Consider the following 16,902-nt stretch of genomic DNA (forward strand, 5'->3'; position numbering starts at 1 on the left):
TTATTATTACTTATTTAGTTTATAGGTAATCCAATTTACTAGAGTGTACTTGCACTGCAAGCATTAGTTTATATGTTTTGCAGTTTACTATGTATGTGTATTTTTCAAGTTATCTGTGTGGTTGAGAAACATATACTAAATAAATACTGTTCACCTTTTTTCTTTTTCCTTGAAGAATCTTACCGTTCGACACATCCACGATTAAAAAAAAAAAAAAAAAAATCCACCTCACTTGTGCTTTTAAATGCAACTAAATCTTCAACTTACTTCTTTCCCTATAAGCAGAACTAAGATGAAATCAGAATATCTGTCATTTAGATATTATGTCCTGCATATTCATGAAACAAGAATGAAAAGCCAGAGTAACATATCATTAAGAATGATTTTTTTTAGACCATTATGTCCAGAAAAATTCTACACTTCCTAAAACTACCTAAGTTTTTATTGTTGAGATGAATTAAAGGCTTGTTCTTTTGCTCCTTATATTAATGAAAGCATTATGAATAGGGAGACCACAAGACACTATGTTGACACTGGATCTACCAGTGACCTCTAGTTAGGAGGCGTGGGAATGTCAAAAAGCTGCAGCAGGGGGGTTCAGACCAGATATTAGGAAAAAATTCTTTACTGTGAGGGTGATCAAACACTGGAACAGGCTTCCTAGAGAGGTGGTTGATGCCGCAAGCCTGTCAGTGTTCAAAAGACCTTTAGACAATGCCCTCAATAACATGCTTTAACTTGTGCGTAGCCCTGAAGTGGTCAGGCAGTTGAACTCGGTGACCTCTGTAGGTCCCTTTCAACTGAACTATTCTATTCTATTCTATTCTATTCTACTCTATTCTATTCTATTCTATTCTATTCTACTCTACTCTGCTCTACTCTGCTCTACTCTATTCCATTCCTTTCAGTTCCTTTCTGTTCCATTCCTTTCAGTTCCAATTCACATCCTCTGCACTAGCTACTTTCTAACTTTCTAACATTACCTTTGTGCCCACCATTAATTCCTTCTTAGTTTGTAAATAGAAGCCCTCACTTTGTAAAATACTTCAGCTTAAGCCTGTACACTAAACATTACTTTTAAAATGTCCTTCAACTTCAGCTGTAGGGATGAAGGCCAATAAGCTATGATGCCATGGTTTCTACCCTCTTTTAATTCAGGAGACCAGGGTTCAGTTTCAGTCAGATGGAGTAGTTCCTACATTTCAGGTTTCCACTTTTCACAGTTGATATATAAGTAAAACTTAAGTAATACCTTCAGGAGTTTTTGGACTTCTCAGGAAGTACATACATGGTAAAATGTACACTGAAGTAGAGCTTGCTCAGATTCTGACAACAGTTAGTACCAAACAGATATACGTCATTAGAGGATCTCTCAGGTAAAAATTATCTGCAGAAAGAGTTAGTCAGCCCTGGAAAACATGCAGACTAGACTCTTGGGAGATTTAAGTGTGTCCCAAATTTAACAGCCATTCTGAAGCTGGAATAACTTTTTGTGTATTTATGAAAAAGATGTCATCATTGGTTCCAGCTCATTTGCAGCAGCAATGCTGAATGATTAGTATATTCCCATGAAAAGAAAGAAAAATGAGGACAAAAAAAAAAAAGACAATATGACTGCATTTTACGGCAACATGGAAATATTTTATATTTTATATTACTTCAGTGCTTAGAAAAGGTGCTGAAGGAAGTTACTAAATATTTTTAAAGCACTTCCTAGAAATAGGATTTAAAGAACAGTCTAAGAACTTTTCTGGGACATTAATTTTCTTTTTTTTACATTTTTATACATTTTTATAAGACAACAAATTTGGCTCAAAAAGAAATCATTCTAATATACCATAAATTGATTTCTGTAAAGCAGTGGCTGTGTACATAATTATATTTTTTAAATTGAGCAGAAAGGTAAATCAAGATAGTTAATCTTTAAGAAATAGAAATCATATTAGTGGTGATGGAGTGCAATCATAAACGGAGGCTCATTATCAGGTATAACTGAAACATTTCAAAAGAAAATAATAGTAAAATAGAAGCAATGAGAATTACTAACTAGGTATATTTATTGCTTTAGAAAACAGAGGAAAAAGAAGAGAAAGAGTAAATGGCTTCCAGTTACGATCTTAAAAAATTCCAAACTTCTTAAAATAGCTGCTCTAGGAAAATATTAGGGATTTCAACATGGGATTATCCCAATTTAAAACCAAACCGAACAGTTTCTTGGGTCTAAATTTTGTACCTAGAACAGTCCGCAGATTCCACTGCAAGTTGCTTTCACTGGAAGATGGATGCCAGCTCACTGAACGGGTGAGGTCACCCATGTTCTCTAGTGGGGACCTCAGCTAGATACATTAAAATTTCTGCTCTACAACTGCAAAGCTTCTATGCTATATCATTTAAATTAAATTTAAAATCTGGCAAGTACAGAAACCTGCAAGGAGGCAAATTACACAAAAAGAAGAGCTTTAACGGATTTTGAAAAATTCTTTTAGAAAAAAAAAAGACTTTCAAAGATTACCTACCATGGGAATTAAGATGCAAACATTTCTATTATCAAATAATCTCCTAGCTAGATCTGTGACCATTGGATGTGATTTACTGCCATCCAGATCCTTCACTTGATCTGTGAGGATGATGGCCTGATTTCCCCATAAGTAAAGGCCAGGGAAGGCAGGATTCACCGTGAATAAATGGTAAGTCTACTGGGAAGCAGCTAGGGAAGCTGCAAAGCTGGGATTCAGCAGCATTCATGATCCTGAGGATTCTACTGGAGGATGTATGCAGGGATGTTAAAGGAAAGAAGGTGGGCAGATGGGAAGCTCTGCAGTGGTACAAATATTGAAGAAGGAGCTCGCCACCCTGCAGGGGGGACAGACCGTGTGCACCTCTTCTCATGGTTTCCTGCCCGAAACAACCAGCAGTGAGTGACAACTGATGAGCCCCTCTTGAAGGTAACAGTGGGGGTCTACGGACTGCACCTGAAGTACCTCTGGGGGAACTTGCGTGCAAGGTGTTGATAAAGCATTACCAAAGTTCATTGGCCACCTCAAGCTATGGTACAGGAGATTTGGTTTTCTCAGCTCTGGGAGGATGTTTCAGGAGCCAGTGGAAAACTAGACTATCACGTAAAAGCAGGAGAACATTTTTGACCAGTAGAGTTTTAATTTTTTGAGAAAGTGTTTGAGAAAGTAAACATAAGGTTAAATAAAGAGAAAGAACATTAAAAAAGAAAGCCCACTGATGCTTTCGATTACAACCCTTAGGTTAGAAGGACATGAATTTTCATAATTTCACATTAAAATTATACATACCAGAAACAGCACCAGGTGTATTATATTATTTCCCCACTTAACCCATAACCCATTATGCATCCATTTACCCATTCCCATGTAATTTTAAGTCAGTATGGTTCACTCTTTTTTTATTTTTATTTTTTGCCAAAATGCAATATGAAAGCCCTTGTAAGTGTATGAAATAATGAGTTATTTGAGAAATACAAAGTCTCTACTCTATCTTCAGTCAACAATCATGTTCAAGTTTGAGGAAGGAAATATATTTGCCCCAAATTGCTTTCAGTTTGATGGAAAATTTGTCAAGATACCCTAAATGTAAGATTTTCCTTCCTAAAATATTCATTAATACATTTAAAGACAAATTGGTGTACATGAGCTTGTGGTTGAATTTCAGGCACCATTTACCATACATAACTGGAGCAAGAAATAAGAATGAGTCTCAGATGTTTATAGCAGGCACAATGTGTTCTCATTTCTTGCTATAAACTATGGTACCATTATGTGGTGCTTTCTGGACCTCTAAAAATAAGATGCTGAGAATAAGTAGCTTGTTTTCAAATAAAGTCATTATTCCTTGCTGATATTTATTTTAGCATCCATGCAAGTCATGGAAATTGAGTTATTCATTAAAATGGAATGTTATCAGAAATTTTCATATGCAAATTGGGAAGGATTGAAGTTACTTTGGAAAAAGTGTCATTTTCTGATGTTTGTATACCTTACATATCAACCATTATAGCATGTCCTTCACTTATAACGGTGTGTTTCAAAATTCATTGCCAATTTCTGGCCCATATTGGAGAATATTCCAGAGTAAGTTCCATGCTACAACTTTTAATTCAAACATATAACAAATCACTGCTATAATTCTTCCGAAGTTAATGGAGTTTTATGAGAGATTAATTTACGTGGGGAATGGCTCCATTTTTATTCTCATAGACACCTTGTATGCTCAGGATGGCTCCTACCTGACAAAGCTTTTTTATGCAGATTTCATTACGCTGAAGGCATGAAAGCTAAGTGTATACATGCAGCGTAGACCAGGATGTTTCTCCTTGAAAATGCACTGTTTCTATTTTTAAACTTAATTGCTGACATCTGTAACCACAGCCTATAAACACTGGCACAAAACAAAGTCAATTTGTCTCTATTTATTGCCTTTATATATATACATCCCACATGTCACTTCAATACTTATAACCTGTATATATAACCTGTATATATATAACCTGTGTTCCTTTACAAGGAACTCAGACCTGTGTGTAATTACTTTTTACCTGTATTAAACAGGTGTATTGCCTTATAATATGCCTCAGGCACTCACATTCACCTCATTTAAGAATCACATTTTTTTCTTCTTCGTCATGACACTAACGTATTCCAATAATTAAGTGATACGCCTGCAGTTTATAAATACTAAAATCTGTTAAAAATTGACGACAGTTATAGACATTGCATCCTGTAGGAATAAAAAGTATTTTGCCAAAGCAAACTCAGAGTAGGCTAATCAAATTAGTTTGCAAATCAAATAATATTAAGAGGAAATAGTATCTAAAACATAGCAGGTCTCTTTCAGAGCAGTTATTGGAATCTGTTCCATTTTTTGTACCAGACTATTTTTGGATCTTCTGATCACTTTGGTCTGCAGCAAGCTGAAGAAGAAAACTTTCAGCTCCTACTTACTAATTTATTTCATGTGTGCTCCTTTACTCTTTCATTTTAATTGGCAGCATAGTGGAGCAGCAAAGAATGGAGTGAAGGCAGGCACAGGCAGCCCTCATTAGAAGTAGCATTTTAAAGAAGACTGTAAGGATTTAACACTTCTTATCAAAGGGATGTTTGTAACTGGGAGAAAGTTTGTTGTAAAGACTTCTTGTTTTGCTGTTTAAATGTAATCATGATGCATGATGTATAAAAATAAAATAGTGGGAGACACAATCCTTATCCCAAAGCATTCTAAATTTAAAAAGTAATACACTTCAGACAAAAAAATATATATATATATTGATGATGGGTTAGTTTCCAAGCAGTACATATATCTTTTGGGCTTTCTAATAGACCCTTTATGGATTAATATTGATATCCTAATTTTAAAAGTGTGTGCTGAGGGAGTCTTAATGAAGATTGATGGCTTGACACAACTGGAAAGGTAAGGAGTTTTCAGAATGAAAAGAAAAACGGGAAAAATGCTGCAGCTGGGACTAAAAGTCTTTATAAATCTAAGGAGTCAGGCCTGTGCTGGGAGTATCTCTAGTGGAATAATATGCGATATTCTCTCTGAAAGAGGCTTTAGGCAAATATTCTGTGAGTACTGTTCTGTTCAGTAGCTGAGTATGTTTGTATGATTATGAATATTTAGTGCTCAATGCTATGGCATAGACATTTTATGATACTGAAAAGCTACATTACTTTTGCATTATTTACATGATAAATCAATAGACTTTCAGTCAGCTCTTTTTTGTCTGTTCAATATAAATTAACTTGTCTTTCAGTCATGGAAACTTATTTTCCCTTTCACCTAACAGAAATCCCTATATTAGGCCTGTTAAAACACTGCTTTAGAAGTCTTGCTATCTATGGGAATTTTACTCTAAGCATTGTGCTAGCTGACCTTTGCTGGGTGGCTTACTGCAAGGAGTCTCCGTGCCTGCAGGCCTGCATATGGCTTGGTTTGGGTAGCTAACTAGGCCTCCAATAAAGCACCTGGAAATTATTTCTCTGTCCTGCATGAAATCTCAGAAATTCTTTCCAACAGTACAAAACAGAAATACGTAGACATTCTGGAAGGGACTATCACCAAGAAGAAAAATGCCCACCCATCAAGTAGACTTTCTTTTTTTTTTTAATCCCCCTGCCCCATTTTGCAAAATGAGTAGAGCGTGACAGATGATTACAGGCATCAGAAAGAAGAGTAAGAGCTGAAAGCTGATCAGGAAGCAGAGTTGTTCCAGACCTTTAAAGTGGTAATAAAAGCTGGAGTCTTTTGATGGCTTGAAAGAAAGAGCAAGACAATGAGGAGATTGGGAGAGAAAAGTGCTGGAGAAGATAGCTGTTTTTACATGAGTATGGCAGGGTAGTGGGGGAGAAGAAATTTGAGAGAATGTTGGCTTGGGTAGTTGATTAGAGACTGGGGAAAATTCAGAGTAATTCAAGAGGAGGCCTCTAGTGATTATGAGATTATTGCCTGACACAGACCAAAAGATGTGGAAAAACCTAGGGAAGTAGCATAGCCTTGAAAGATAAAGAGACAAACAACCACTTAGAAATCACTGTGACATCTTCAGTGTCATGCTATTTGTTTTGGTATAGCTTTTACAATTTTGTTTTGTGTGCTGATTTTATGGATGATGATTAGTTTACTTTTGCTCGTAGTTTAACTGTCACTTGTGATTGGACTACTATATAGCTATGTACCTGTGTTAATATCATTTACTTTCTTCTAAACCTTTTTGAGCACGAGGCATTCAAACAGAATAGGGATAAAAGCTCTCTACACTATAGTGAAGAGCATCATCTGGCAACTATTGGTATTCATTTTTACTTACATCTCAAATAGCATCAGTAAATGTTGCTTTTTGCAGCGTTAAATTTTACTCTTGCTTTCATAAAGTCAAGTGATGTGTATAATTCAGCTTCCTTTGGTGTTTATTTTAATTCCTTTTTATTATTTCTATACTACAGAGTTTCTACAATTTTATTTGACGTGGAAAACATATAGTTTTTCTCTCTCTCCTGTGAAGCTCTGGCTTTCGTGGACAACTTTTCTAAGTCATGAGGAACATCTTCACTTACCACTGCCTAAAATAATCTTTTCCTCTTGGGATTTGGGACAGTGTTTTCAAATATGTCTGCTTAAACTATTTTAAAGCTTTTAAGCTCCATATGGCATTTCTTTCCTATTCATTCTCATGTTGAATTTTCTGTTTGTTATTCATAGGGGTTATCTTATTCCAAAGAGAGTTTAAACATAATTTAGGTTTTAAAATTAGAACTACTACTAATCATATTTCAGTTCCAAAATATTTGGAAAGTGATTTATACTAAGGAAATTCTGTATATTCCGTAAGAAGTATAGGAAAGCTTTTATACCTCAGATGCCACATCAGCACTTCAGCAACTGACCAAAATTCAGCCATATTTTATAGAAGAGCTGCTAGCACCCACCTTTGTAGAAGACGGAGTGAGAAATCTCACAAAATAAAGTGATTCAGCATTCTTTCTTTAGGTTGAGATGCCACCAGCATGTGAAAGAGGTGTATCTTGGAGGCCAGTAACCATGAGCATTATGGTCACAGGCTCATGGCAGATATGAGGTTATGTCATATCTGGAGGCAGGTGAATGGAGCATATTCCATTCTCCAAAAGCTTCTGCAGCAATGAGATTCTGGTACTTAGAAACCATTTTAGCCTTTTCTAAATATCATGTTGCTTTGCTGAACCCTAGCTTGTATCCATCCTTTTATTTTTTACCTGTTTTAGATTATTGCTTTCCTGTCCAACTTCATGCTGACAAAAATAAAATAAAAATGCTCTGATTTGGTATTTTATAGGGTTCAGAAAAAAAAATGCCTAGGCTTGTGCTCTTTGCTTATGTATATTTGCAGTATGTATATTGGCAAATAAGCCTTCACATAGTAAGCAAATAGAACTCACTGTCTGCAAATGTTTGAAAAGCCCTTTTAATGTTAGATTTTATACTTCATAGCAAGAAAAATACGTAAAATCAACATTTTTTTTTTGTGGTTGTGTGTGTGTGTGTGTTTTGTTTTTTTTTTTTTTAAGATACTTCAATTCAGACATAGTTCTATTGCAATGTTGTGTCAGAAGTCTTCAGGGATTTTGCTGTTTGCCAAAGGTAGACTGTCTATCTAAACCAGACACTCGCTTTGAACATTAGGTTGAGAGCCTGATAGAAATTTGTTCAGCATGAACTCTCAAAGAACCACATTATACTGACTTGAGAACATGGTGAGGACTTCAACTTTGACACTGTAGATTTACAGTGCAACCAACTTGCCAGTACTCCATTTAAAAAAAAAGAAAAAAAAAGAAAAAAAAAAAACTTAGGGAATGTCTTAGGAAAAAGTAGGAAGTACACATAAGGCACATGCTTTTAGGGATTAAAAAAAAAAAAAGAGAAAAAAAAATGGAGTTGCTTACACCACCCAGTTTCTAATAGGAATTTGAAGAATTTTTTTGCTTTTAATTATTGAACAGTACCTTGTGGTTAGACAGCTTTATTTAGTCCTCAGGACTGAAAATGATTATGCACGGGGGGAGGGCATCGTGCACCTGGACCACCATAAAGTTAGATACACTGAGGAGGAGTTTTATCAAGCAAATAAATCCTACTTTCACTGCTGACTGCTCAGAGGTAACCCTGTGAGATGTTCTTCGTTTCCTTCTTACCACACTCCTGGCTTAAGTTCTCGTTCAAAATATATAATTAATTAGTGGCTTGTAGTATCCAGCAATAGACAAAACACTGGTGTGATACTAGTGCTGTTCTAGCTACGAGTGCAGAGCACAGCACTGTATGGGCCGCTGCAGGGAAATTAACTCCATCCCAGACAGACCCAGAACACCTCTGTGCACCAGAATCACAATCCTTTCTCCTGTTTTACTGGGAGATGCTTACGATTACTTTCTGATCTTTACCTGGGAATTTTTGGCTTATGCTCTTTTAGTTAAATGTGTCCTTCCTCAGTACAGCCCAGTGTACTACTTCAAACAATATGGAAAAGTTAATGAAATTACATTAGTGAAACTGTCATGGAGATAAGTTGCCTATCAGGCAGCAATGTGTGAATGTATGTTGACACGTGTGAGATTTAAGAAATAGCTTCATTTTCTTTTTTTAGGCCTGCTGACTGAGTTTATTCATAAGGTAAGCTAATGTAGTCTGTAGGCTCTCTTGTAAAGTCATTATTCGTTCTCTACTGTATGTGACATCCTTAAGAAAGGATTTCATCATGTGTGCTTCAACTTCGGCTTCCAGTCAAAACTGTTTTTTACGACGTAACCACTCCTGGCTGAAAAATGCTTTTGCTGAAGCTATTAGTAGTTGAGCTATTTGAATAGTTGAAATATTTTAATATACTGAATTGACACTGAAGTAATATTGTATAATGTAGTAATTTTGAGCAATGAAATGAAAGATCAGAGAAACAGCTTTCTCTGTTTCCTTATACCCTCTCTAAGCTAGATCTTATCACATAACTAAAATAGATTCGGGTCTGCTCCTAATCTAGGTAGACCTGACTGGAAGGATTGAAAATAAATAAAACCCATAGCAGTCCTTCCTCTTGCTGTTACTCTCTCCCTCATTCTTTTCTGTGATGAGAAAAGCAAGTGCCACATTTCTGGTTAGAAACATACCATTGTTTTCTCTGAACCAGCCCAAGCAAAGTAATCCAACCTTGTAGTAGGTCATTAAGGCTGATGCCAACCAGATTTTTCATCTGATTGAGGAATCCATGGAGTCGGGAAAAGGAAGTAGAGACCCTTATAGCATGTGTAGCAAGTGCCCACACGTGCAGCTGTGCAGACCTGTAGCTGTGTCTATAGAAAGCATAAAAGTGAAATATAGAATATACGATGATATTGTTTCTGTGACACTGCGGTCTAAAGAAGTAAATGTGATAGAAACAAATGGAGTATCTTTTATTAGAAACTAGCTAGTAAAAAGAGAAAATGCAAAGCAGTGGATCATATGAGCTATTTGTCATGTTTCTTTTATGCAGAAAACTAGCCATTGTTAGATAATTTTATTTCATGACTTTTTTTTTTAGTTAAAGAGTCTATTCATCTATAGCTTTTAATGCCAGCATTTGATGGACAGAATCATGAAATTTGTTGAAAACTTTATCAGGATGAATAACTTGTAAAACAGATATGGGCACCATTTACAGTTTTTTTTTTCTCTGCAGGAATGTTTTGATCACTTACAGATTTTTTTTTAATGTTACCACCCTTCCCTACAGACTTCCCAAGTCTTTCAGATTACTTTCAGCAATTTCTTTCTTTCCTCTTTGCACTGATTTGATGTTATTTCTTGCATATATTAGGGATTTTGGATAGTGTAAAGATGAGACAGGTAAGAATGTCTGCTTGGAAACATTTTTTGTACATTCTCTTTTGACAAGATTTCCCATAGTGTTTCAGGTAATAGTTAACAGAGATCTATTTAAAACTCAGACTTCAGCATTATAAGCATTCAGTTACGTGTTTGTTTACAAATGTATTTTGATTAATACACAGTATCATTGTCAGAAAACTCTCTGAGTACTAAGAAATATTTCAGCACAAAAAAATCAGCCAGATATAAACTAAAGAGAGAGATGGAGGGAGGCAGAGTATGACCATATAAACTGTTGATTAAAACCCTCCTGAGAAGTAGAGGAATAATATCTCAGTTACATCTTGAATGAATGTTTAATAACTTTCTGCCAGTGACCTTTTTTGAGTGATTATTCCATGTGATATATCTATATAGCAGACATATATATCTTCATATATAATATGAAGATAAAAGTGTGACAAAATGTCAGTTAAAATCCTAAGGCAAAGTTTTGAAAGTATGCTTCAGAAATCTAAAAACACTATTTTTAACCTGAGCTTTTTTATTTTTACTAGGATTTATAATAAAAAAGTGTTTTTTTTTTTTTTTTTTAATCCCAATCATCCTGAGAAAAATCAAAATGTTGAAACATTTTATAAAAAATTTTGGGAAACTTTAAATATCAACCAGTTGTGTATATTTATACAGGAATAATATAAAGCAAAAGTGAACAATGTTTATAATTAAAGCATCTTATGCAAAGAGTTCATCAAAGAAATATGAGGGAAGTTTATGTGCATAAATCAAAATACATACATGCATAACTGGCAATCATGTAATTTGTCTGTTGGTGAGGGATTAATTTTCATTACATTTTATTTGTATCCATGAATCTCAGATATTGAGTGAGTAGAATAAATTTGATCTTTCACTTTTTAATTTATATGAGGGTTCGTTATTAATTTCTTTAGAAATAAATGCTTTTTTAATGGAAAAAAATACATATATATATTTTTATGTCAGTTAATATTCTCCTAGATATTGAAGCTTGCCCTTTCAAAACAATTAGGGTTCATATCACATAGGCTACATGATTATATGCCATTCATGTATTTTTCATATTTGCTAACTCAAGTACTAAAACCTTGCTGCAATTCATGGACCACTGTAGGGAAAATAAAATACACTAAAATTTGTTCTTCTGTGACAACTCCTAAAATTAATATATGAGACTAAAGTTATAAAACAGATTATAATAATCATATATAAAAAGCTATCTCAAGTTTACACAATCTAATACAATATGATGGTTAGAATGTTTTATCTTGAGTATTAATTTGTTTACATGACTGCTTCATATTAATTGGAATTTGGTTCAAGTAGAGTAACTGAACGCTTTCAAGCAACAAACTGAACGTAAATATATTTTTTCCAATTGCCATTTTCATTTTCCCTAGGTATCCCGAAAGTAGATCAACGATGGTTCAGTAACCAACATAAAATGCCCAGATAATATAATTGACTAGGATACAGAAAGCAATTTTGGAGCTGAATTATTTGATGTAATGAATGCTTATAGTAAAATAATCTTATTCAGTGATCCACAGAGGGGCAGGTGGTCTTGATCTGGGTTCATTTTCTAGCTGATTGGGGGAAGAATAATAAAGCTATTAAACAGAGTAACAATGTTTGAATTTGTTAGTTTTCTGCATAAATATATTTGGACAATAATAACACACAAAAGCTAATGAGCACAAACTTGTTTTCCTCTAGAATCCTTCTAGTCATATTTCATATATGCATTGTTATATACCGTACCATCTCAAGGGCAACAAGAACCCTTTAGGACCAATGTTCTTGCATGATGCTCTTTGAGATCAATAGCTTAGGTTAAATGACAGTTAGTGATATACTTTGTTCCCATATTGGATGGTATTATTTTAACTGGTAAAATTGCACCTACCTGACAAATTATAACAATTTGTAATACTTTGATATATTTTTCCATGTTATATTTTAAAACCAGATAATTTTGGTTGGTCTTCTTACTTTTTTTTTTTTTTTTTTTTTTTTTGGAAATGAGAATTAAATTCATGGGAAACCATGGCTTAGCCTATGGTGGTAAAGGTTAACATGACTATCTTTTTATAATGAAGAAATGCCAGCAAGTCCTGCTATTGAACACACTTCTTTCCTGGAATCACTTATGTGTTAGATAAACCGTACTCCTGGGATCAGACTCCAAAGGCAGTAAGATGTTCTGGACCTTTTCTTTTTTTCCTTTATAACTTTATTCATTCAGGCCTTTCAGTAATGCACAACTTACTTCAGCAGAACTAATTTCTGATATAGACTTAACCAGTATGTTGACCAAAGTCTCAGAACTTTCTGGTAAAGTGAATTTGTGAATTTTTAGTGTTACCTCCTGTCTGCATTGTGGGCTATTTTACAAATGAAATAGATTATGAATAAGTTTAAATGGTGTGCAAGTTTGGCTGAAATGCATACATGCATTTTGGTGCATTTTAGGAGTAGTATTGCTGCAATTTGGATTTGAATAGCCATAATGTCAAACTAAAGCCATTTTTGTATACCATTCTGCTCTTAATGCAAATATTTACACCTCCTTGTGTTACATTCTGGAATCCCTCGATTAATTAATATCAATCGTTTGAAATTTTTCATGAGTATCTCTCTCATCTCCAGTGCAACTTATTGTGGTATTTTTCCCTAATTGCTTCTGTAATTTTTAATGTAATCTTGATTTTAGGAATTCTTTAGATAGAGTCTATATTAAAAGTTAAATAACGTCACTTCTCTATTAACAGCGCTTATCAAATGGCTCCATAGACTCAAATGATGAAGCCAGTCAAGTTGTTGAACTCCAGGAGCTACTTGAAAAGCAGAACTATGAAATGGCACAAATGAAGGAGCGTTTGGCTGCACTGTCTTCCCGGGTGGGAGAGGTAGAGCAAGAAGCAGAGACTGCCAGGAAGGAGCTCATTAAAACAGAAGAAATGAACACTAAATATCAGAGAGACATTAGAGAGGTAAGGAGATCACCACACTCACCTCGTATGTCTTGACAGTTGTTCTTCAGGTACCGATTCAAGCTGATAGGGGTCAATGAATAGGAGAAGCAAAGTTGAGCATTAACAAAACCTCATGTGCATAGGAACCACGAAATTTACATTAAAGAGGTTTTTAATACTATTTCTTATAAAACTGTATTCCTGAAAGTGGATATGTGTACGTGCAACTCGTGTAGGAAGAAGGCCAACTCTTCTGTGTTTTAGCATTACTAGAGCATATTCTGGCAAGTATATCAGTTATTGCCACATTTTTATGATGAAATCTATTTAACAGAGATGTTGGCCATGTAAATAATCTAAAATACATTTTTAAAAATCTTGGGCCATTTTTATAAAATGCTATTATTCATATAATCAATTATAATGTATATTCTTATGGGGCAACTTCGTTAGCCAAGTTCCAATATGCTACTCCCTTTTCCCAGTGAAACAGTCTAAGAAATTTCTCCCTGCTGTATGTAAACATCAGGGAATATCAATGTTTGTCATGGAAATATATTTTGGGTTTCCTTTTCTTGTCTACTCTTAAATTTGTGGTGCTCCCCAGTATTCTCCAGAATATCTTTTCACATAGTCTCAGTATGTGTGGATAGTTGGTTTCTAGAATCAGTTTTAATATTTTGAAGTTAGACTATTTGTATGTTACACTCCTTTCTACAATATTGGTATTTCATTCATGTGTATGTAAGTGTGTATGTATGTGCGTGTGTAAACGCATATGTATGTGTATATATTTGACCTGATATTTCTAGTCTTCTGGCAGAAATGTTCCTTCTGAACTTCTGATACCTGACACAGCCTAAAAACATCTTAACATCTATGTGGTGTCCCTTTTAAAATACTACATCTTTTTTTATAAGATTACAAAAAATATTTTGCACCAATATGTTTCTCCTTTTCCACAGCCACTCTCTACAAGGGTCTCAAATCTCTCCAGTCTCATTTACTTTCTGACAAATATTGTTGTTTCCTGGACACCTTGATTGCCACTTGCTGTTGTTGCCATTTTGCTCTTGTATACCATGTTACATTCACTACACGTTTACTTGCTTTCAACCCTTTTTTTACTAAGCAAAGTGGCACTAATACATTGCATGTAGAATAATTGCCACATATCAGTGCAAAATCTGCCATGCAAGATGTTTGTAAAGGTGGTTTGTAAGGTACCTGTCTTTATTATTTCATTCTGACACAAAAGATGAAGGGCATGCATCAAGGAAGCTCATTTAATATTGTATTGTAATTGTTAATATTGTAACTTGGATACATTGCTCAATACTTTTTTCTTTGTTTTTTCCTTTAGGTTAGAGGGAAAAAATGAACTATGTATGTAATTACTATTTTTATACGTTATTTCAGCAATATGCAAATATGCAAAACAATAACCTGGATATAGTCCATTTTAGGATGAGCTATTTGGACTAATGTATATTTTCATTTTGTCGTACTGGAAAAACAATCTCTCACTTCACTACCACTGCTTTCATATTGTAATATAACACAATTGAAAAATAGAAAAATATACTAAATATGAGGTTTGCTTGTTTGCTCTACTCAACAGCTACCATTTTAAATATCTTTATTCCTTTTGAGATTTCTTGCAATTATTTCTTCTTTAAACAGAGAAATTGCTGGGCACACCTTACATTACTGTCTACTGTTAGCGTGAGTATTAAACTGGTATAAAATGATGAAGAATTTTAATTGCATGGTTCTTGCCAATTTTTTTTTTCATGTTAGGCAATGGCACAAAAGGAAGATATGGAAGAAAGAATCACTACGCTGGAGAAGCGCTACCTCAGTGCACAGAGAGAATCCACCTCAATACACGACATGAATGACAAGCTGGAAAATGAACTGGCAAACAAGGAAGCCATCCTACGTCAGGTGCAGTGTCTGCATTAGTTAGTTGCTTTCTTCATAAACAATCAAAATTAACACACACAAAAAAAAGGAGCAGATCTGTAGGAGGTTTTCACTGGGTTAATCCACTAACTTTTAATTAAGTTAATCTGAAAAAAAGTTTTGTTTTTAACTTAGCACCTCTAAGCTTCATGTCAGCTGCTACAACCACGAATACCACACCAATGTGTGCATTCAAGATTGTGAAATAACTGTGTTTTCTAATATTGTCTTGCATAAATGTGCATTATCATTGTGAAGGATAATCTTTGTTATGTAATGATTCTCTGAATTTATTTTAAAATATATAAAAATAAAAATGGTATAAGCACAAGAAATTCACTTCTGCAGGAAAAAAATGCATAAAATAGATTTTAATCGTTTCATATGTTAACAGTGGATAGGTACATTTTTATTAAGATTAACTATCTATGAATACTGGGAAAGAGCAAATGTGATTATGCAGTTGTCTCTTATGGTTCTTACGGTGCTTTCTTTCTACGGTGAATCTAAAAACTGAAGAGTGAAGTGAACATATGTTTTGAAGAATACAAGTTGAACTGAAATAATGTGAAGTTAATATCATTTAAACTATAAAAGATGAAAATGCTCCTCAGCCTCAGTATCCCAGGCGTGTTTTTTTTTTCTCACCTATCGTATCTTCAAACAATGTCAAATGCTGTATGGAAAGTAAGGCAGCATGACCTGACAATCTCTTTCTATGATTGTATACAGATATATTTACACACACACACACACACCACTGTGTGTGCATATATGTGTACATGACTACATATTCAGGGAAATTAAAGTATCAAAACTCTAACTCTCTAGCTTCTACCAGTTTGGTGTGACTAACTTAAGATGTATCTTCAACTGACTATTTTAAGATATATCTTCAACTGTTCAGGGGTGGGGAACACAGTGGAAGAGCAAAACACATCTGTCCTTAGAGTCTTTCTTAATGCTAATGTAAGTCATGCTGTGCTGTAGAAGTCTACCTACTCAAAGTAGTGATCAATAGAACTAAGCTTTGAATATATGCAAGCAGACTTAAAGTTCATTTGCAACAATGCAATGTGAAAAGCCTACTTCATGCTTTTGAAGGATTAAAAACAATCTCAAATCACAGTCCTTTTTCATTGTGACTTCTATTACTTGGAACGTGAAACAAAGAAGAAAGCAGATACTTAAAAAATTCTTAATCATGGTAGATCTCAGTAGGCCAGAAAATACTGCAGTTATCAAAAGCCCTACTGTTTCTCTTTAATGGTTATCACAGATTAAACAAAATCACTTTGTAAAATGAGACAATTATAACTTCACAATGAACAATATCACTGCAACCTGGAGGAACTAGCAACCATGATACTATAATGAATGAATTAGCTGAGTAACAAGTGTCAGTCTTAACATTTCCAATTATATTGGCATTTGCTCAGAAAATTCACTAGGAATTCTATCATTCTGGAATCATATTTATTTCCCATTTTAGCTTATGCATAAACTTTTCTGTAAGATAGATACAATGCTTCCATTTAGAAAATTATCATCTTACTGG

At 34.4% G+C, this 16,902-nt stretch overlaps 1 protein-coding gene across 12 annotated transcripts in view; it reads left to right on the forward strand.

Moving 5' to 3' along the window:
• Positions 1-16,902, forward strand: part of PPFIA2 (PTPRF interacting protein alpha 2) — a 335,497-nt gene that overhangs the window by 251,471 nt on the left and 67,124 nt on the right. For 10 of the 12 annotated variants that reach the window (XM_040558390.1, XM_040558388.1, XM_040558404.1 and 7 more), the window contains 2 exons: positions 13,176-13,397; positions 15,180-15,326. In XM_040558390.1, coding sequence (XP_040414324.1) covers positions 13,176-13,397; positions 15,180-15,326 — 369 coding nt within the window. Of the gene's footprint in view, positions 1-5,309; positions 5,437-5,505; positions 5,592-13,175; positions 13,398-15,179; positions 15,327-16,902 lie in introns of those variants that run through there. The other 2 variants (XM_040558478.1, XM_040558467.1) reach the window with 2 other exon arrangements.

The sequence above is a fragment of the Cygnus olor genome, chromosome 1, assembly GCF_009769625.2.
Source record: "Cygnus olor isolate bCygOlo1 chromosome 1, bCygOlo1.pri.v2, whole genome shotgun sequence".
Classification (NCBI taxonomy): Eukaryota; Metazoa; Chordata; class Aves; order Anseriformes; family Anatidae; genus Cygnus; species Cygnus olor.